The sequence below is a fragment of the Plectropomus leopardus genome, chromosome 6, assembly GCF_008729295.1.
Source record: "Plectropomus leopardus isolate mb chromosome 6, YSFRI_Pleo_2.0, whole genome shotgun sequence".
NCBI lineage: Eukaryota > Metazoa > Chordata > Actinopteri > Perciformes > Serranidae > Plectropomus > Plectropomus leopardus.
In genome coordinates, this window is record NC_056468.1 from 8,424,588 (window position 1) to 8,447,339 (window position 22,752).

At 40.5% G+C, this 22,752-nt stretch overlaps 2 protein-coding genes across 3 annotated transcripts in view; one reads left to right on the forward strand and one right to left on the reverse strand.

Annotated features, from left to right (window-relative positions):
• Positions 1-1,738: 1,738 nt before the first annotated feature.
• On the reverse strand, positions 1,739-18,534 carry golga3 (golgin A3). 2 transcript variants are annotated; one of them, XM_042488347.1, is made up of 24 exons: positions 18,476-18,534; positions 16,931-17,213; positions 15,184-15,339; positions 13,923-14,035; positions 12,780-13,495; positions 12,391-12,499; positions 11,277-11,583; positions 10,920-11,122; positions 10,696-10,833; positions 10,360-10,521; positions 9,899-10,267; positions 9,434-9,511; positions 7,331-7,594; positions 7,043-7,137; positions 6,473-6,689; positions 5,779-5,922; positions 5,399-5,596; positions 5,131-5,247; positions 4,676-4,815; positions 4,401-4,533; positions 3,959-4,081; positions 3,544-3,708; positions 2,845-3,011; positions 1,739-2,726 (listed from the first exon to the last, which is right to left on the reverse strand). In XM_042488347.1, exons 2-24 carry the CDS (start codon positions 17,082-17,084, stop codon positions 2,534-2,536), a joined length of 4,461 nt encoding a protein of 1,486 aa, XP_042344281.1. In that variant the 5' UTR covers positions 17,085-17,213; positions 18,476-18,534; the 3' UTR covers positions 1,739-2,533. The 2 variants fall into 2 exon arrangements, with proteins under 2 accessions (XP_042344281.1, XP_042344280.1); XM_042488346.1 differs by having other exon boundaries at positions 15,055-15,339.
• Positions 18,535-21,125: 2,591 nt separating this feature from the next.
• Positions 21,126-22,752, forward strand: part of si:dkey-112e17.1 — a 41,529-nt gene continuing 39,902 nt past the window's right edge. Inside the window, exon 1 of the mRNA XM_042487780.1 lies at positions 21,126-21,247. Within this exon, the coding sequence (XP_042343714.1) occupies positions 21,167-21,247 (81 nt within the window). The 5' untranslated portion in view covers positions 21,126-21,166. The remainder of the gene's footprint in view (positions 21,248-22,752) is intronic.

Sequence of the window (22,752 nt, forward strand, 5' to 3'; positions counted from 1 at the left end):
GCGCGGTGCCTGAACAAAACACCGGCCAAAACCAACCGAGATTAGACTTGAAACACATCAGAACTTGGGACATATTAAGGGACTGTTCTTTAATTAGCAGAGTACGGGGGTGGCTGAGGTGTTACTTCGTTTTATATATTTATTTTTATTTATTTTCTACCCTTCCCGAGGCTTCAGATATTTTTCCTTGCGCCTCCCTGAGTGACCTGAAGAAAAAAGCGTGTTCCTCTCTTCACCATCCATCCATCCATCCATAGATTTTTTACTAAACTGATACTTTCAACAGTAAAGTTGAAAACGAAATCCTAGAGTTGAAAAAAATCCTTGATTTATTTGTCTTGTGCATGCTGGTTAGTTAGTGCAAACACTTTATTTTTGGCAAAATTTTCAGTCAGATGTATATTATTTTCTTTTCTGACAGAATCCTTCCTCCAACATTAAGTGTACAAGGACAGTTAGAGATTTAAAAATCCAACAATAATTTCTGTTTTTGCAGTTTCTGGCAGTGGTGATTGATGTTTTCCATTTTGTATAAAAAAAAATGCAGAAAAATCAATACACAATACAGCCATTTAAAATTGTATGCCCATCCCCAAAGTCAAAATGAAAACACAAGTCCCTCCTCAGTGCTTAAAAGTTATTTTACACACCCTCCCCTTTTTGCACCATGCTCTCCCCTCTAATAAATAACCAACAGTCCCTTAGAGAAACAGAGCAGAACTTTGGGCATATTTAAAAAGTCTGTGACAAGATACAATGAAGGAGCAGAAACTATTATGACAGATGAATAGTGCAATTTTATGATAAATACAATCACATCTCCCAAAACAAATTTTAAAACAGGAATGAATCATTTCCAATATTTGAAGAAAAAAAAAAAGCAGATACAGTAAGGTTTATGCACTGAGCGCAGGTGTCCTATATGTTATTACATACTACCTAACATGACAGTGAAAGGTAGTTTGGAAGATACAGTCAAAAAGATTTTTTTTAGAACACACTATATCAAGATATTTATTATTTGCCTCAGTAAGCATTCTCCTCAAAATACCAGTATTTATTGTCCCTTTGGAAATTCATAAGCATACAATGGTGTTTTAAAAAAGTTGTTTTAGTGTGGGAATGAGCACCAACAAAGCAGCTGCAGCACATTTGCATGCAGAAAGCTACTGTACCATCCAAAGACCCCTCCACAATGACATTTTAGCGCAGCTGTACCAGAATTACTATCGGCTTTGAGTTATGGTTTGCATTTGATATTTTGTATTTCATCTTTGTTACACTATTTAACAATTATGATGAATTTACAATCATACAAAAAAGGAAACATATTAATATATTAACCTCTGGAAACAATTAACTTATCCCCATAAAACATGAAACAGCCATAAAACAACATTTGATTTGGGGGTAGTATTTTTTTTTGTAAATACAATATGTACCAAATGTAACAGAAAATGAAAACATCTGATTGCACCTGCTGTTAAAAGTAATAACATTTTTGCTTCATCATACAATTTTCTCCCTTTGTCAGTTAAGCTCCGATCCTCTAGTGTGCAATGTCAGTTGATGTGACTCACTTATTTCACAATAAACCACTCTTCAGGAAGAATTTGCACACATATACAATATAACATATTACATCTTGAACCCACCCTCAGCAGAAATATGCTCATTCAAACCCACTTAGTCCTTTACAGCATGTTAAGCACTTTGCACTTCCTTGCAGATTGCTTGGGGCTTTTTTTTTTTTTGCGTATGAATTACTGCAGTCCATGCTAGACAAAACACCTCCGTATAGAACTGAGAAGTATAATGTAAGAACCCAAGGTGATATGGTTACAATAAATGTAAGAAACACTGCATTTTAACAAGAGGCAATACAAAAAACTGACCCACAATTGTGCATGACTTTTGACTTCATGAAACGGAGTGATGCTGTTTTATCAACTGCTTAGAAACTATGTGGAAGTGTAACCGTATCAGTTAAATCATAGATGGGAAACTTTACTCGTTCACACAGGCACAAAGAAATGGAAGAACAGTTCATAGCCAGTCTGGTGACAGAATAATGGGTTGTTTCTGTCACCAAAAACACTTTTGAAATAATGTCAGCCATCAATTAGCAGCATCAAAGCCACTGATTTCATATTATGAGGAGGATGATGCCTAAATACCTTTTAGTGTGGAAAAACTGAGAGAAACTGGCCCGAGACATCAGTTAAACAACTACACCATATTTGTCGAAGGGGGATCCTCTTTGAGAGGCTGTCAGATAAGCTGTAATTCTTTAAATCTAAATAAATAAATGTGACAAAAGCATAACAAAAATATAAACAACTGTCAAATAAAGAGAAAAGAATAAAGCTATGGTATATAAAGTATTACTCTGCGAAAGCACGTATGTGCTGATGGGAGAATGCCAAATGTTGGCAGCAATTGTTAAGAAAAGAGAAAGGGAATAAGGGGCTAAAAAGTGCCTTTGTGGATAAAACTCCACTCTCCCTCGAACGGCCTGAGAAAAGGTCTTCTGTTATGACTGCTGCTGTTCTGCTTCATTATTATTATCCACCACCATGTTGCGGAGTGGCGTTGGTGATTTGGAGATGTTGTTTTCAAGCTCCAGTTCAGCCAGTCCCTCCTCTGTGTTTGTCCATGAGCTCATTGACTCATGCACTGTTACTGTGTGTTCCTCCATCTGCCTTTGGAGGCTGTCCATCTCCTCCCTGAGAAGAAAGAAAAACATTGCATGTATTCTGGCATTTGAATAACTGCTCAGCACAACACAGTAAAAAATGTCACGTTGGTACGATAATGCTGACCAGTTCATTTAGTTTGGCTTACTTGAGTTGCCGTAGACAGTTGTGCAGGTTGTTGAGGGGCTCTTTGTTGACAGAAGTTGAAGGTTTCAGCAATTCATCCAACAAGGAGGCAGGCACTGGGCAGTCTGGAATCTTGACTGGTGTCACTGGGTTGGATGGGTTCCCTTCACTCTTCAGCTCCATGCGCTGCTGCTCAAACAAAGCCATCATTACAGGGACGTATGTAGTCATTTATCTTCAGCAGGCATTAATTATTTAGAATGATACTTACAACACTGGCCTTAAAATCTGTCTAAAGAGAGGGCGGGGGGCTCTGTAAGCATTACTCATAGAAATAATGGTTACACCCCAGCTATTAAAAAACAGCCATTACTCACTGCTGCTTATGTGAAATGCTAAAAACACTGATGTATTTCAGTTATGTTTTTCAAATTTTGTCTGATGGTAGTTAATATTTTTTGTAACTACTGTTTGATATTCAAAGTATCTGAAAGTCTTCATGCCAAGACAACTAAAGAGTCACTTCACACAAGGAGTAGGCCAAGTTTTTAGGCCAATATTGGCTGATTAGATATATTGGCACGAATGATGGCAGATAAGCAAATACTGTTTAAATTAGCACAAGTATTTAGTGGTTTACCCAAAATTTAAAAGGGTGCGGTGGCTGGAAAGCTTGTTAAAAAGCACTAAAAGTTTCTGAGTGAAAAATACTGTGCCTTACCTTCCTTAGACGGCTCTGCTTGAGGTCCTGTTTGAGCTGCTGGTTCTGCAGTAGAACCGTCTTCATGCTGTTCCTCAGCTCACCCACTTTGGCCTGCAGCATGAACTTGTCCTTCCTGGTGTTGTTCAGCTCATCCTGCACAGACTCCAGCTCCACCTTAATGTTCTGAGACAGAGAAGAAGATCTGTTAGTCATAAACTCTTTTAAAGAGGGGAAGGTGTTGGTAAAGACAAATACTACAAATACAGAAAAAACACAGTGTTCCGTTTACAGTAAGTCTCCCTCAGACACCAAATGTTCAATTAGGTAAAAGTAATTCAGCGTATTTGTAAATACAGTAACATTTTTATCCTCTTTAATGTCTAGTTGAGTAGAAAGATGTATGCCCATCTTTAACAATCAACTGAATACTTGCCTGCAGAGCTCTCTGCACGTTGTCCAGCTCCTTGTGCTGGCACTGCTCCATCATCTCCAGCTGCTGCTTCTGAGCCTCGATCTCCCTCTGCCTCTGCTCCACCTCCCACTTCAGGTCTTCAACCTGAGTGAGTCAATGTTAGATATCAGTGTAACTGATAATAACAGTCTAATAACAAGTGAAGGCTCAAACCAAGGCTAAAACCTATATGAGAACTGAAACCTTCAAACTCTTCATGAAAACTCAGGACACTGATTTAAAAGCACATGGTCAAAAATTGTTATAATCAATTCAAATGATTCTAATATTAATGTTATGAAAATCAATATTATCAAATAAGCTGCTTGTGTCAATCATGTCAGAGGAAGAAGACCATGGATTCACTTTGTCAATTTCATCGTCAGCTAAATGTTTCCGCCTAAGCCTCACTCAGATTCCTTACCTCTTGGTTGGTGAGGGGCTGCTTGGCCAGTTCCTCATCCAGCTGTTTCTGGAGGATCTGGAGCTGTGAATGGGCCTCAGCCAGCTCCTCTTGGAACATGGAAACCTCCTGAGCATGCTGCTCATCCTGAGCCCTGCAGATTATGACATATATAATGACAAATAAGTGAAAAAGATACACAATTGCTACAGATTATGCAACACAATATTTGATTTTTTAAAAAAAAGTAATATGCCAAAAATCACTTTTTTCTTTAATGAGGCAAATGCACGTACTGAAGTTTGCGGGACTCGTTTTGCAGAGCTTTGACCAGGTCCTCTTTGGCCTGCAGGTCCTTCTTGATCTCGGACAGCTCCAGCATGGCTGCCCTGTAGTGCCGTCTATTGTGTGCTGCTTCAGCCTTTGCTGCTGCCACCTAAAGGACACATCACATCAGTACAACAACCCAAGAGAGACAAATGCTCCACATCAAAGACTGGAGAGCAAAAGACAAAAGCTACAGCACTTACTACATGTACATGCAACAACTCAGCTCTCTTACTTTTATGTTTCTTAGAGGCTTTGCATGGTACCTCGTGCCAAGCAAATAATCTCAAAGTAAACATTCAAATATATTCTAATTGCAGACTCTGGAATCATTTGAAAGGTAATATGAAAATGATGAGCAGTGAGTATTTACACTTAAGAAGCAGAACATACTGCATCCTGATGTACAGCTTGAAGCTCCTACCTGTTCTTTCAGGTCTTTGACTTTGGCTTTCTCTTTTTCCAAGGCAAGCTGTAGAGTTTGAACCACCTGCTTCATTTGCTGGTCCTCCTCCTCTTTACGCTTCAGAACAGCTTGAACCTGTAAAAAAAAAATGAATGGACACAAAAGTGGTCTGTTTAAAAATGTATAATGTGCAAATTTATTAACCATAGTATTCTATTGTGGCACACCAATAAAACAACACATTACAACACAGGGATTAATCAAAATATATCAACTCATTTTTCACCTGTAAGTTGAGCTGTACCAGATCCGCCTCTCTCTTAGCTAAGGCAGACTCCAAAATGTTGGAATGCTCCCGCAGTGTATTGTGGGACTGTGCCAGTCCAGCCAGTTTCCCTTTTTCATGTTCCAGCTCGAGTGCTAGCTTCTTGTTGGCATCTTCTAACTTTCGAATTCGCTTCTTGAAGCATCGTGACTCTTGTAGCTGTGGAATCATTTCATGTCGTTGATATTAAAAAAACACAAGTGATTACAGAAATGCAAACATAATGCTCACACAGGGTTGTGATCGGCATCATACAATAATTCCTTTGAGACATAATAAGCAGTTCTGTTTAAAAACCTGAACATATGACCACAAAATGACACAAAACAATCATTATTCACCTCATCCTCGAGCTCCAGGACCTTCTCCTGGTACTCCTCCAGCTCCGTGGAGGTGAGGGTGATCACCTCCTGCAGCTCCTTCTCTAGCATAGTCTTGCTGTTTGTGACAGCCTGCAGCTCAGCCTGCAGAGCCTTAATCTTCTCCTGGATGACAAATAAAACCACAGTGTATTTTAATACATATAAGTTCATCAACAGGTGCTTTTATCCAGGATTATATTCACACTGAAATGACAAAAATATCTCTAAGATCGAGAGGACAAGGGTAGTCTGAAAACTATCTTATTCATATTTTTTCATATCTGTGTTCTGTTACTTAAGACAAAAGCTATAAAAATGAGTGTTTTTTAAATTATAATATAATTCCTCATTCAGTATGAGTATTACAAACATGATGTATTATATTTTTCAGCATAAATATTGAGTGGAAAGACAAACATTTCTTGATTTTATCCAGTGAAAAATGGCTTCATCAACATCATATTCAGGCCCCTTTATGTTTCTAAAGTGAGTAGAAAAAGAGTTACACAGATACTGCACCCTATTTTCAACTAAGAACTCTAAACGGATGAGAGAACACACTAGAAGAATGTTTTTCCTTATTTTAATTGTCTGAAACTCTACATCAAAGTATATGTCCTGGCTGTGAATCTTTTTTATGTAACTGTAAAGGTCCGGCAGGTTTGTATTGTACCTGTAAGACCTGGCTGTCTCCCCCATCTGACACCTGGGCCTTGAGTTTGACCAGCTCTGCCTCGGCCGTCTCCTTGTCAGCCAGAGCCTCCTGGAGCCTCCTGCTCAGGATGCCCACAGCGTTCTCGTAGGCCTTGTGTTTGGCCTTCATCTCCTTCTGAGCACTGGTCAGATCTGTCCCCAGTCGCTTCATGCGCACCTTCTGCTCTGAGATGGCCCTATTAGACACAGATAAGAAAGTAAAAATGTCCACAGGGGAAATCAGGTCGCTCTGACAGCAGATTATATATACATATAAACACATCATGTGGATATGCAGATTGTACATCTTTAAAATCACACACCATTTACAGATACAGATCACAAACAAATGGATCACAGTAACGTGGATGGATTTTTCAAACCACATGTACTGACTCAGATGTCTATGTGGAGAACAGGAATTGTATAAGCGATGCCCTTTATTTATATTTATAAATAGCACTTGATAACAGAGATATGCACCGTGGTCCAAGTCATTACTGTGGGAGTCATTCAAGCTCTCCAAATCTCTATGCAGCACATGACTCACTTTTTGGCTTCACCCTCCATTTGCTCCACCTGTTTCCTCAAGCCTTCGTTCTCTTCGGTCACTGCTGCGAGCTGGCTCTGATCGAACTGTAAAGACTGAAGTGGGAGAAAAACACAACGCTTCACATTAAAAAAGGATTCACACTTCAAGTGCTGACAACAACCTGTTTATTTACAACAGCTTATGCCACATCCAGCACATCGACATATACTTCACTTTTACTGTTTAAGTGCTTAGTGAAGTAAATTTTATAAGAAATATTGAACAAATGATATTTTTTATAATAACCTGGATCTGTGTTTCTAGCTGATCCCTTTCTTTCTGAATGGTTTGCAGATGGGCCTCCATGTTGTTCATCTGCTCCTGGACCCTCACCACCTCCTTCTGCAGCCGCGCCTGCTCCAGCTCTGCCTTCTGCTTCTCCCCCTGAACGCCCAACACCTCCTGCTTCAGGTCCTTCACCTCCGCCAACAGACGCTTTTTGGTGGACTTGAGCTCACTGATCAACTGGTCTTTGGAGGTAGCGTCCCGGCGGTAGGCTTCCACCATCACCTGGAAAGACAATAAACGTAAGTCTATTTGATGAAGTGAACGTTCTCTCCCTTTGTTATGACTGGGAGAGCAGGCAAGATACTTTTCACATCATACTGTAGATGCCGTGCAGGAGAGAAGGCTGCAACAGTATTTAAATCCCACACTACATCATCTCTGGGCTTGAGAGAGAGAAATGTCACATCAGTGTTTCCAATGGTAACGTTCAGATGTGGCAGGCCGCTACAGCAAAATCTTTGCCACCATCCCAAAAGTAAATAAATACAAGGACGTATGTAAAGTGAACCTGATGCACATTTGACCTGTCTATTGGGGCTATGACTCAGCTGTCACTCTGACTGAACAAAGTTAGAAGAAAATCCAGTCTACAGTTCATACAATTCAGAGAACTGTTGAGTAACTCTGGCCTTCATGATCAAGGACAGTTTTTTATCACGTCCTCTGTCCATACCCACACGCTCTCTCTCTCTCTCTGGTGCACAAGCATGCGCTCTCTCTCTCGCTCTCACCTTGAGGTGGCGTATTTAAACATTATTAAATTTTAAAAAAGGCTCCAAACCTACAGTGTTAAGAGCAAGCTCTGGTTGCCAGATCTATTTTTCACTCAAGAGTAACAACCAATGAAAAAAACAAATCCCATATGCTATTTGTATAAGTATCACCGCACAGTGGCTGTAATGGTAGTTACTTTATGTAACCTACAGCTGACTTGATTGAATGTTTTCCAGGGGTTAGGTTTCAATATAGGAGTCTGTCTTTGTTAAGTGGGACATTTGAAAAACCTCCTCTCAAACACTTCAATGTGCTGCAATGGAGTCTGCAGGTAAGGAATCTAATCATTAACTTTATATACAAATATAAAAACAAAGCAAATGTATAATAATTGTGTACTACACATATACATTTGAGGCAGCAGGATATTTTATAAAATAGTACACAAAACCACCAAAGGAAAGCTGTGATGCATATTTCAAGTAAGCTTTCTAGGATATTTAAAGAGTTTTAACTATTTTTATTTCGGTACAGCTGTACAAATGTGCTATGTGCAGCTGTATTATGTAGAAACAGAAAAAATAAATAAAAAAGAAAAGAAGAAAGGAGTAGACTTGTCAATGCGTAAAAGAAAAGAGGGAAGTTTGATACACATTTACAACCACAGTAGCTGCCAGTCGACACACCAGCACAAATTGAGTAGACTGCATTTTCTCACTGTTTAACAGCCAAAAATGGACAAAGCATCTAAACACCTCATCTAACTTCCTGTATACCCTCAACAAGTAGTTTACCAGTAATGCTACACTACCTCACCCACCACTGAGTTCTTATCCATGTAGTTTCTTCAGAAGAAATGAAGAGACACATTAGTTGATAATGCAGCCAGATTTTCCTTCTGCTGCTTTTTGTGGATTGCTGAAAGAAGACAAATACATTTTGATGGACCGATGTAAATGTTAATGCAAGAGTCTGAGAGGTCTACAATAACTCAAGCCTTGAAAGAAATCCAATACAATGCACATTTCTGTCATAATGTCAACAGACTCCACCCTCTTTATGACAGCCTGTCGATGTTAAATGAGCAGCATCCACCACTGCACAATCCACTGAGGCGTGTCAACCAGCTCTCTTTAGAGATGACAGCCATCTGCTTCTACAATACATCTTCCCACAACAGTGACAGTGACAGCATCAGCATCAGCCTTTGCCAGCTGGGAGATTTTGTAGATAATAAAATAATAAATGTACATCAAGTCTACACAGTCTGCACTGACTTTTACTAACTTTACCCGGCAACACAGGGCTGTAGATGATGTCATGTACAGAGCGAGGGAGTTGTCTTACCTTTTGTTGTTGGAACTGCTCCTTCAGTTTCTGAGCTTGTTTCTTCAGGGAACTATTTTCTTGTTGAAGAGTTTCAATCTGTAACAAAGGCCCTTTATTATTCACTACATTTCAAATAGCTAAGTGAATTATGTTTAAATTCTGGAATTCCACTGCTTAAGCTGAATAGAAAATGCATACCTTCATCAAAAGAGTGAAAAAACAGGGATTATGAGAAATGCCATGTCTAACCAAGTCACTTGAAACTCAGCGCTTTATGCCAAAAGAAGTGCTGCTCATCATGGCTGATAAAGTATTTGACTATAACATTTGTAACTTTAATGATGTCCAAACACATCAGGGAATGGTAATATTTGTTGTAAATTCACTGGCAATGTTTTAATTACACCTGTGGTTATTTTTTCCATGCCATGACCTCCAGTTCCATAGGTGTTGTATTTTTTTCACCTCCCTCCTGTAGCATACCTGACTGGCTTTGACCTGGACTTCCTGTCTGAGCTGGTCCAAGACATCTGAAGCCACCAGAACATCCTCTCCGAGCCGTTCAGCGCCCTCGTCAAGTTGGCTCTTGTCAGCCCGGGCTGCCTGCAGCGCTACCTCCAGGACAATCTTCTCATTCTGCAGGTACTGGATGTTGTCATCCTTGGCGCTGCTCTCTGTCTGCAGCTCGGCCAGTTGCGCCTCCAGCTCCAGGTAGCGAGCTTCTAGCTGGTTGATGGACTGCTCTTTGGTGTGCAGGTTCTCCTGAGTGGTTGTCAGCTGGCGCATCAACTCCAGATGCTCTTTCTGGAGTGACTGCAGCTGCACGTCCTTCTGGGAAAGGGTTAAGTTCGCCTAAGAGGGATGGAGCGTAAAAGGCAGGTTAGAGCAGAATACAAAACACATTGTACTGCCCACACAAAGTGGAAAACAAATGACTTAACTACCTGCTCTAGTTCCCTTTCCAGGGTGCTGGCTGTGTTGGCCAGTTTAATCAAGCGTTCTCGCTCGTCCTCAAACTCCTCCAGTTTGTGCTGCAGATCATCTTCCACCATGCTCTTTGCATCCTGGATCTGCTTATAAGCAGCTTCCTGGGTCAGCATGTCAGCCTAAGTCAGAGAGAGTAAAAGGTTTTTCTCAAAAAATACAAAACTTTAGTCCTGGTAATTTATCTAAGGTCCTTGAGTGAATATTGACCTTCAGGTATTAGTTGTTTCCTGAGTGGAAAATAAACCCTCAAACCTGATAGCAGCATATTCAGAAAGACATGTTTAAAGGTATACCTCAATGCTCTGCAGCTGAACAGCAATACGCTCTTTGTCTTTAATGGAGCGGTGCTGGGTCTCAGTAAGTTGGTGGGACAGAGTCACATTCTCCAGCTTCAGATGTTCCAGAACACCAATCTGAGTCATCTGTCCAGCCTGCGAGATTTAAAGTTCCACGTCAACTCATGTCTGACAAATGTCAAGCCTTCATGAAATACCAATCACATTAGGACCAACCTTACCTGCATGTTGGCCATTTCACTTTGCAGTCGTACTCTTGCCTCCTGGGCCAGAGCTAGCTGCTGCTGGTACCACTGTCGGAGCTGCTGGAGTGAGTCAATTTCAGCCTGGGAAGTCTTCATGCGGCTCTGCAGGGTGCTGCGCTCCAGCTGGACCTGTTGTAGCTGGCTCTGAAGGCTCCCCATCTGCTGACGCAACTCCTGGACTGCAAAAGTGTAAGACCAAAACATCATTTAATCACGAGTATGGATATGCACACCAGTAGTCAAAATATTCGCATTCCACATTGGGTAGTTCATTAACTCAAAGCACAAGCAGAGATATTGACTGTTTATTGTTACACTCTCTCCGTCACTCACCTGTGTTGTCTCTCAAGGTTACAGTGTTCTGCATCTCTTCGACTTTCCCCATCAGCCTGTTGTATTGGTCCTCAGCCACCTTCAGGTCATTGCTCAGAGAAGCCAGACTGGCATTCTTGTTCTCCAGACTGCCCTGGAGCTCGACCATGGCCTTCTCTAGCTGACTGCAGTTTTGTCGCAGCGTGCCGACCTCTGTAGTGAGGGCGCTCTGCTTCTCCTGGCTAACCTGAGCCTCCTCCTTCTTAGCCTGCAGCTGAGCGTTTACTGTAGCAAGCTGTGCCTGAAGCTCTGTCTTCTCTTTGAGAGCCTGGAGGACAGAGTCATTTGGTCAGCACTTGTTCCCAATTAGTCCAACTTATGTCCAATCCTGGTTTTTAATATAGTGTTGTCTGGGCAGTCTGCCCAGGTAAATTAACAGCAAATAAGCTAAACTGAATATGTTTGGGTGCCATGATATATGACCTGGAATTTGTAAGCATTATCATTACTGACACTTAAAGGTGAAGTTGAAAATGATACAAATCACACTGCGGTGTTAACTGATTTGTAATTAGCAGTATTAATGCATACACGGCTAGCAATGGTAGCATACTAACATAAGACTTCAGTTAATGAGAAACCAGATACTGGATACAAATGATACACTGCTCCTAATACAGTAAACCTTCACATGTCCAATTGGCAAATATAAGCACAATATAGCAAATATATAACAATATTTAATCTATAGATTATGGAAATATAACAAATTTTCAAGTAGGCCCATATAATCATATACAGCAGCTGAAATAAGTCATACCACTAAATACGTGAGTCAGAAGGTCTTATGTAGAACATAACATGAACATAATAACAGAAACATCTTGAATGTAATACAATCAAATGGTAAAAGGGAAGCGTTTACTTTATTATTATATGAAGGGGAGAAAGAAATGTTTATTACGCCCTAGGCTAACTTTCGAGTGTGCAGTCTGTCATATTTCTGTATTGGATGGTTTTAATGGTTACTATTGCATTTTGTCCACTCATTTAAAGAATATGCATGAATGGGTGATTCATGATTTGTGATGACAGAACAGAAACTATGATTACAGAAATCAACGTGTTACATCACCTGATTGGCCTCAGATGACAAAGATTCCAGCTGACCCTCCAGTCTCATTTTCTCTTTCAACACCTGCAGCATTTCATCATGGCCCATCACTGAACTCTCCAAAGAAACACTGGAACAAAGGTAAGCAACATTAGTGCTCAAATGATTAGTCAGTTAGTGGAATGACAGAAATTTCAAACAGTTTACATGATTGATATTTTTGAGTAATCCACAGTTACAAAAAAAAGCCAAATATCTTCAATTTCCAGCTCCTTCAATATGAGGAACTGCAGCTCACACCAAGCACTATCTCAAAGAACCACTGGCTTGAAATTAGCTGTAAACACAATGTTAATGCCTTTACTTGTAGTCACTGTTTCACTCCTTCCCTATCTGATGTTGACAAATACCTGCTTGAGAAACTGTCCCTTCGGCTGCGAGGCTCCGCTGTCCCTTCTCTCTCCTGCTCCATCTCCAGCAGGTGTTGCTCCTCACTGGCCGCCTGCAGCACCTCCTGCAGGGAGGGGAACTGACCCATGGCCTCAGGGGCAATCTCCCTCCCCTCCACTGTGTAGGGCCCCCGCTGCCTTTCCACAGCTGCAGAGAGCATCCCGTATGTCCCCCTGGTGGACACGCTGCTGTAAGACGAGCTGTCACTGTCGTTGCCGTCGTTCCCAGGCCTTGTTCCCGATTCACTGCCGTCAATTTCTGAGACACTGTCCCCAAGATGGAGCGAGGCACCAGTCTGTCCCTCTGTCTCACAGACGCTGCCCTCTGACATCACACTGACCTCAGACAAAGTGGACACTGAGCTAATGGTGGAGCTAATGGTGTTATCTGCTGTCCTTACGCCTCCTCCCCCTCCTCCATTCGCACCATCACTCTCAGGAGACTTGTAGTCAGCCAACGAGTGGATCTTGCTCGGGCGGGGTGATCTGGACTTTCTCTCCTTGGAAGGAGGAATCCCCAAGCTACCCAGTTTGGGACCACGGGGGACGCTGGTCCTCAGGAAGGAATACTCCTTGGTCATGGCAACAGTGTTAGCCCTTGGCAGGGCCTCAGGATGCAGCATGAGCTCTGGATCGAGTGTACTGAATGGCCTGATCTTCGGGGTGGAACGGTGAGACTAGAAACAAAAAGAAACAAGCTATGGTATTGCCATTCTTATCATATCTAACGCAAGGTTGCTCAGCTTGAAACATGAAATTAGGAATAGCAGTGATAGAAACTATAAAGAAATACACACATATAGGGTACTCTGATGCCAAATTTGCACTAATGCTGAACCTTTCTCAAAAGTGAAAAGCTGTGGCCTCTATAGCTCTTAAACTGTTTATTTTCTGGGCTATATTTTTCAAGGAAATAGCATGAATAAGTCCACGAGCACGTAGCAGAAGTCGAGCACTGCATAAACAGCATCAAAAATATTTGAAATTTCACGTTAAGATAATGCAGAAGTTGCTAAAACTGGTTTTGGAAACATGAGGACCATAAGGGCAAACAGAGGAAGAGTTGGTGCTGTCCATAACCTGACAGCTACTCCAGTCACTCACCCTCTCCTTATGTCTCTGCACTCTATACTGTTTAAGTTGCTCCTCCAGGCGCCGGCGAGCCTCCAAGCGAATCTTCTCTTCATTCTCCATCTCCAATGATGGCTTCTTGTTGGCTAAAGGGAAAGTATGTTAGGCCAAAATGAGGAATGTTACCCATCATCACATACTGCACTTACACTACAGCTCTTTATGTACACATGAATCAAGTTTTGTAGGACAGTAAAACTTGAATCTTATCAATGATCTGTACCTTGCATCATTGATTAAATGGAAAATGAATGTATAGTATTGTTTGTTTATGGTCAAGAGTGCCTTGAATCCTGTCCTCAACCAGCAAAAGTAAAGAAATTATTCAAACTTCCTCATGTTAGTCACTGGGCAGGAAACGTGCTTTGGTACAAGCTACACTGATTACAGAGTCAAAACTGCACTGCAATATTCTCTTTTTTTGCTGACAGCCACTGCAGATTTTTAGCGTAGGTGACAGTATGGGTGTTACAGTTCACATCACACAAGGGTGACAGTCTCCATTTGGTTGGTGTACACGCATATGAAAAACCCGAACATGCTATTTAGCTTGTATTGCCAATATCACAATGATTTGAATGAAGATTTCAGTAAATGCATTCAAGAGATGTACACTGGATCAGTCATGTTCATGTGCCAACAAAAGAGATGTTAGAGAATTATGCTTGTGCTGCTGCATATACGCCATGTGGGAGTTATAATGTGAAGCCAAACAAAATTACCGCAGTTAGCACCAAGCCTAAAATGATCACATTTCATGAATGTGAACAGGGCAACTGTGCCCAACTTTAAAATACCACCAAAAAATTAACACAAGAGAGGGATTAGTTCAAAAACGCAGCCATTAGTCCAAACACTGCTCCAAAAGAAGCACCCACACCAAATTCTAGTCAAGCAATCAAATGCCTATGCCAGTTACAGAAAGGGGGTAGACTCAAACAACTAAAAGGAAGACTCACTGAATCCTTCTGTTTAGATGATACACATACAAGGGAGTTAAGACGGATGTGTACATGAGCCAAAAAAGCAAAACATCCCACAGAAAATGAGGTTAAAATACAGGGGGTATAGAGGGGGCATTCACTCCACATAAATTTATGCTTACACAATTCAGTCTCCTGCATAGGCATACTGAGTCTGAGCGACTGCAATGAATCACCCTTGTGAACCGTGAGCTCAGCACTAGTAGCCCCCTCAGACTTCTCTAGCATCATGGTTGGAAAAGCAGCCAAACCTGGAGAGGGCTCTTGGCTCTGGGAGTTGACAGGGGAGCTGGTGCTCTGGGGAGGGGCTGTCGGCGGCAGGGGCCCATTTATATGGGTGTTCCCCGCAGCACCAAAGTCCTCTGCCAGTCCGTTTCCATTTGGCATCGCATCTGAACTGACAGGACCTGAAAGAGAGGGGGAAGAGAAGCCCTGAGGAACGTGACAATTAGTCATGATAACTTCTTGTGAACTAGACTGCGAAGTGAATGTTATTCTACTTGGCAAGCTTGCTGGGCGACTCTGTCAAGCTACAAAAGCTTTTAGTGAAAAAAAAGTGGCTGGAAACATTCATGCAGCACGTGGCTACTGATGCATCCCCTTGAGCTGCACCTACTCTTGTGTCAAGGAGCACAATAAGGGCTCATCTTGCAAGGCATACACATTTAAAGGCCCTGAAAACCTATATCTCTACCAGCTTCAAAATATGGGCGATTAGGTCAAACAAGAGCACATCATTTTCTACCAAATTTGGAACAGTTTTGGTTATTTTATTGGAGATTTTTTTTCTCTGTGCTGTTTTGCCTGTGCTTTTCTCACTGGTTCGAAATGGGAAAGGGTTAGCTGGAAAAAAGTGGTGCCTCGTAAGGCTGTGCACAAACCACAATTCAGTGACAGATTTATCAAAACCTGATGACAGCTGTGGGATTGTTGGTGTATGTTACCAGAACAAAGACAAACAAATCTGATCAAACCACGCCCACAGAGTCCTAGTGCAGCAGGTAAGTTGAACTCTTTAATGTTTTAAAATCCTTACAAAATAATACCAGTTTTTCCCAAACTTACTAAGACTATTGCAGTCTTTTTATACTGACCTATTTTTTTCTTTTCCTAAACCTTGACCACTGTTGACTACGAGCATAGTAGCCTCATGAAGATGACTAATTAGAATTCAGTTCAGCTATTTAACACATCAGTCCAAAGAGCCGTGTAACATGGAGCAGTGGAAGGCCTCGGGCTTTGTAGGAGCCACCAAAACAGGTCATGCATGGTAGGATACAAGTGTTACCAGTAATATGCCTAAAGGGGAAAGAACTTTGCAGATCAGGGAACAAAGTTGGAAATGAGCTAATCGCAGGGCAGTCATTCCAGTAGGAATATATTACATGTGAGCCCAGTATAAAAATGACTTCTAGGCTATGCAAGCAAGGTCACTTCCCCTGAATGGCTAACACACAACAGTCAGCATCTGCATCATAATGCACTCACACAGAGAAAACAAATATCAAAACGCTGCTTGAGTGCCAAACTAACAGTGAAACTTTCAAAAGGGATGTCACATTACTGACCCAAACGCTGTATGCTATTAATGAAACATGCAATAATATGTAAATATTTCTTACAAAACTGTCCACAGACAACAACAATGCCTTGAAGTCCTGTTGATTTGACTGACAAATGCTGCTTTCTAAAAAGACTGCCCTCAACAGACTTTTTGTACTGTGACATTACTTCCCTGATGCTGGGCTACGTGTACATAAGCGATTCAGAAAACTCTATTTTAACGCAGGAATTGTTGCATATTTAGACAGACTTTACTTATTAAAGACATTCACTAGTTAAGTTAGTCCTTTCTCCAAGTATCACAGCTCTGCAAAACCATAGCTGCCACCTTTTGGTTGCCACTCAATGGTTGTGAGAGTGGTAATGTCAATTTCAGTGCATACAAATAAACAATGAAACCTTATCATATCATATCAAGACAGCATCAGTACTTACCATTACAAATGTCCCCTTTTGTGTTTTGTGCGTCCTCCAGCCCTTGTTGTTTCAATTGTGTTTCACCTTCCACTTTGGATTTTATAACATGGTCTTCTTGATTCGCATTCGCCTCCATTTGAGCTGCCTCTGTTTGGTTAGTATCCATTTCCATGAAGAAACTGATCAGTCACAATGCTGCTGGTGATCCTTTGGAAAGAACTTCTCACAAAACCATCTTCCTGGGAGGCAGGTCAGCTGTAAGCATGTCACTGTCCAGGAACACTTCTGCACACCGACAGCACTACAGAGAGAAAACATTAAGTTTAACATCTATTTTATAATTTCTCAGCACTTGTTTGGGGAGTATGACACATACAAAGGTCAATGTACATTACAGAAGAAGCTGTAGCTCATCAGAAGTGATCTGTTGTGGACAGTAATGATGTTATGTAACCACACAGCCTGCTTTAATTTACAGATAAGCTAGAGTCAAGTGCTAACAAACTGGATTGGTAGTTAAGTAGATTGTGTTGCGTTAAATATAGATTAACTAGTGACTAACATTGAATTCCTATACATTGACACAGAGAAATAGATAAGATAAACCCCGTTCACGAATATGACAGCCCAAAACTGACAGTATCCCGTTTCATTTTTAATTGGCTATGGTGCGGTTAGAGTAAATCCAGTTAATTAAATCTATGTAGGAATCTGTGCAAGCTGCTGATGAGCTAGACATGCGCCTTATCAATGAGCAGACATGCACTGAGATCCACGCCTTTCAGCTGTCATACTTCAGCTTAGTTAAGATTGTGGGGAATGTCCGTTTAATAGAGAGAGCAGCAACTGCAACATGATTGCTCAATTTGCACAAACAATACAGAGAATAATAAGCAATGCTTTCAACTATACTGTTATCATTTATCGACAGGCGTGGCCCGGTTTGCATGTATGCATTTTAACTAAGACTTTGGCAAAAGGTTCAGTCTTTATTTATAGCATCTGTCGGCTTTAAATTCGGTGACAGCGTTATTATCCGAGACTCTAGCATGTTTAAAGCTATATACCCATCGTATGCTTCAGTTATTTATGATAACCACTGACTCAGAGACTGTGTTGCTAAGTTGGCTATCTGGCAGGAGCTGAGTTATTTAACTTAGCTAACGTTAGCCTCTGTCAGCACGGTGTCACACTGTCTTGCTAAAGTCACCGATTCAGAAGTCGTAAGAACAAGATAATCATCGATAAACGTACATGTAACGATCGTTTTATTGGCCTCGTGTGTTGAGTGGGATTAGTAAAACTCTACCGGCTAATGACAAGGAGAACAGACAGGCGAGACAGCTAGCTAGCGAGCTATATGTGTTTACGACGGAACCTGTCAAGCTAATTTTGCTAACTCGCTAGCTAGAAGCGCCAGCGCCAGTGCAGAGGAGTGATTTCACCACAATTTTCAATAGATCAACGAACTACCTTCTGTCGCATGAGTACTTTACGAAAGCCCATATGTAAATTGCAAAATGACATTTTTGGAAGATGTAACAAAAGACAATAAATGCTCACCTTTTCGCGAGCTTCGCCTTTTGCTTTTACTACGTGGCTGTTTGGTTTCCGTCTCTCAACTGTCCGACGGGAAACAGAACAGAGGGCGCAAACACATCTGGAAGAACAAATAAGGCTTGACAGACAACGGCGGGTCTGCACACGACGTTTGGATTTTAATTACCCCCCAAAAATATAAATGCAATAATTATGTTGCAAATACATGTGACAAAGCTACATTTATTACACGCACTATGATATATAATATAATATATATACTGCTGGTAGATCTGTTGGATATGGTACAGTGCTTCACTCTTGTGGTCAAAGAGCAAAGAGCTGCACCCTTTCTGCAAATTCAGCAGTGGCAGCCAGACTGCAGAAACCTACAGTTGTGGATGCCACCATATAAAGTCAGTAAGCTGCCAATGCCACTTTTTGAGCCTGCTGCCATATGTTGCACAGAATGCACGATTATATAATACCACCGCTCAATGTAATGGGATTATACTAGATTTCACAGAGAGGATTTGAGTTAAGATGATATATTGGCCTTTTATTTAAAATATTTACACATTCAGTCATCTGTAGGCTTTTCCCAATAACATCATGTACCTATACTGGACTAGACTATAATCAGTGAAACACTGAGGCTGTTAACTGTTGGATATTCACAGACAATTTAACCTCAATATTCATCTTTGTAAGAAGGAAAGCAAATACTCTGAACTTAACTCAAAAATCATGTGCAGGGGCATAGGTGTAGATTTGGGGGGAGACGCAGGGGAAACGTCCCCCTCAATAAAACATGAAAGTAACAGAGGACCTTTATTTTTGACTCTTTTACAGACATATACACCAAAAAATGATGCAGAATAGGCACAAATTGGTGCATAAAAATTCAACATAATGTCTGAAATGTTCTGAACCATGGACAACACCCAATGCAGGGTCCCCCTGAAAAGCACCAACTACAAGATACCTCTGAAGGTATTATTAGTGCAAAACAACTGAAGATCAATGGAAAGCTGTAGAAAATAGTTACATATGTGTATCAGTAGGCTACATTTGAAGTCACAAAGAAAAAAAAGCTTCAGGAGTTGTACACATTTAAAAAAAATTCTTCAACAATCACAACACAACAGTTACACCTTCTCAAAACCTTTACTGCAGTTGCACAATTCTACAAATCACAAATTATGAAATTTACACATTTACCTTTTGCCACTGTTGTACAAGACACAATAATCCATGTACAATGAATTAAGTGTTAGGCATATGTAAACAAAGTCCAATACCATGATCATTCTCGTAATATCCACTTTGTACTGTTGAATGCAAATCAAAGTAGGCTACAAGGCGCAAGGTAAAAAAAGAACATTTATTTTAAAAGACAAATTTCAAGTCAGTGTTGGATTTCAAATGATCTTACTTTGGTGCCATCTAGTGGTTATCTTAAGAATGGCATTGTCTTACCACTGCTGTCTCACACATGGGACAAACCCTAACCCTGGTCTGAGGACAACATATAGATCTAACAGGTTCTTTGCAGTTTTATTTTTTTTAAATTACTTTTTCTGCAACCCAAATATAGGCCATCGTAATGATATGAAAAATGCATAATGCTTCCCTAAATCAAAACTCCCCAGTCTGTGTTGCCAATAGCCTTCCTTCTTGGGAAATTGTTTGTTTAGATATATTCCCCAACATTATTCTGCAGACATCAAATTAAGCATTTCACATTCTACTGGTTTGCCCACATAGGCTTGTCAAAAGGTCAAATCACATTGGATTGGTGCATGAGATAATAGCTATGATGCCTGTCTGAGATCCTGAGTGTGGGTGGTTGAAGGAGTGGCACTTTGGATTAAAATCAAACTGTGTGCATCCACCACACATAGATACCCTTTGTAATGTCACTGACAAATGTATTTAGGTATGGGCAAATCAGAACTAGCAAGTGAGTCTCTTAGAGGTGGTGCTCTCTTAAATACATAGAATGCAGGATAGATTTGGAGACTTTTGTAACAGCAGATTAGAGGAAACATACCTGTGTTTTTCTTAGATTATATAATACACTAAAGTAATATACATTTTGGATTCAACCACAAACAAAGCATACTTTTTTGGATTATAATTTTAAAAAATCATCAATAAATGAGGAATGTTTCAAAATTAAAGTAGGCCTACAAGGACACAAAAAGCATAGATTTAACCTTGACCTCACCTTGACACAAGCTGTTATCTATGATATGATGCTCCAAAATAATATGGAAATAGATTCAAATTCATAGCTGTGTCATAGTAAGTGTTTTTCACTTATTGTGCAGCATTTATGCAACTTATCTGTATCTGCTACATTAGGAGAAGGAATTGATATTTGGCAACAGAAATATAAAAGCTAAACCTAAATGATATAACCTATGTTTATAAAAATCATTAACAGCACAGGCTAGAGCTACAGCCATACAATCCACAACGATGTTGTTGTTATTTTGAATTAGATTTTTAAAATGGATTTAACATAAATAACGTTGAAGTTACTATTAAGACCTGAACAGGAGAGTTTTCAGTCAGGGGTCTGACCCTGTGCTCTGCTTCGCCCATGAACGATGGAAGCGCGCTCCCGACACTTCAGGTGAATGAGAGGGAAGCAGAGGAGCGGGATACGGTTCACTGTGCGTCGCATTAAAAAGGAACAATTAGAGGAAAATGAGTTGTGCTACGTCGCTTGGGGCCCATGTTTTTATGACAGCATATCTACTCTTCGTGATGGGATGCGTTGCACAGAAGGTAAGTTGACATTTGTTGACAATAAGCTGACAATAATTAACAAGCTTTACCTCCAGCCCTGTGGAGTGCTGTGCTCACATGTATGGAGAGAACCAAGCCACGAACTCCCTTCGGAAATGTTACTATTTAACTATTGTTTCTTCTCGGAAAACACTCTGACCCCTAGGGACTTAAAGCAAGTTATTTTAAGAAATGTTAGGTGCCACCATGCATTTCGGCATACATTTAATAGACAAAGGATCTCTTATGTCATCTACATCTTAAATGTAGCTCGTCTGCTCTGTCAACAAGTTTGTACTACCAAACTGCAGTGCACGGCTCTAGGCAATAGTACGTAATGAGTCGAATTTAAAGTTGACATTTGAACACTGTAAATGCTTTTTGTTCGATAACATTTATGCCGACAATATCAGTAAACAACTCTGCTTCGAAAAACGTCCAAGTCTGTTTATTAAATGATGGGGAAGTGTAGCAGATATCGATGGACTTTTAAATATACCAACTTTGCAATTGAGTTTTGCGCACTTTCTGTTTGACAACAGCATGTAACATTACTCCCTGAAAGCACAGCCTTACGCTGCCTCTGAAGTTTCGAAAGTTGTTTAGGAAACGAAATACATCGCATAAACAGGTTATCAAAAATGGTCTTGTAGTCAACTTGTTTATGAAACAGCTCTGTCCATAACATTTAGCCAACACATCCGCCTCATGTCGCCTTTACACAACTGTAAATAAACGTCTTTTTTTCTTTTTAAAGTGGGGTTTGCTTTTCAAAGGTTAAGTTTCATGAGTGTTTTTATTTATTTATTTATTTTACAAAAATTGGCTACCACATGAACTATTTTAGTGACATATTGGAAAAAGCTGCTGTACCACTGTATTATTAGCCACAGCCAGAGTTGTTGTTTTCTTTCATTTCTTTTTTTTTTTTAAATTCACCTTACATCATGCTGCCTTAGGTACCCACCTTTGCCATTCACTGTAAAGATATGCAAGTTTTGGACTATATTTACAAATTTCCAAACCTCCTGGGACATTATATTCTCTCGGGCTTTCAAAGGGATGTTTTGATGGCACAGGCATGTTTTGATGTTACTGCACTTCACCGAGTTAGAGAATGGCATGCAGAGTCCAAACTGTTGAAATGAGAACCACATTGAGAGGATGTAACCCTTGTGTTGTAGCACTTTTCATACCCATGTAGGTGAACTCCCAAGCTTTACCTCTGATGTGCAAGGAGTTCATGATCAAAAGTTTGTCTACCACCAAAAGTTTGTCTCCAATAAATCAGGAATCCAAACAGTCAGGGGTTGCTTCTCGGGCATGTTTTCCCATTCAATCAGTCTGTGATTCATGTTGGACATGTTTTAGCTTCTCCTGTGGTCGAGTCAAAGCTCCTGCCAGGTATATGAGGCTTAGCTTTGAATAGGTGCTTCAGAGCTCATTGGTTGGGGTATAAAAGTTATTTTGATGCCCTAACCTAAAGTGTCACTTTGTACTTTGGT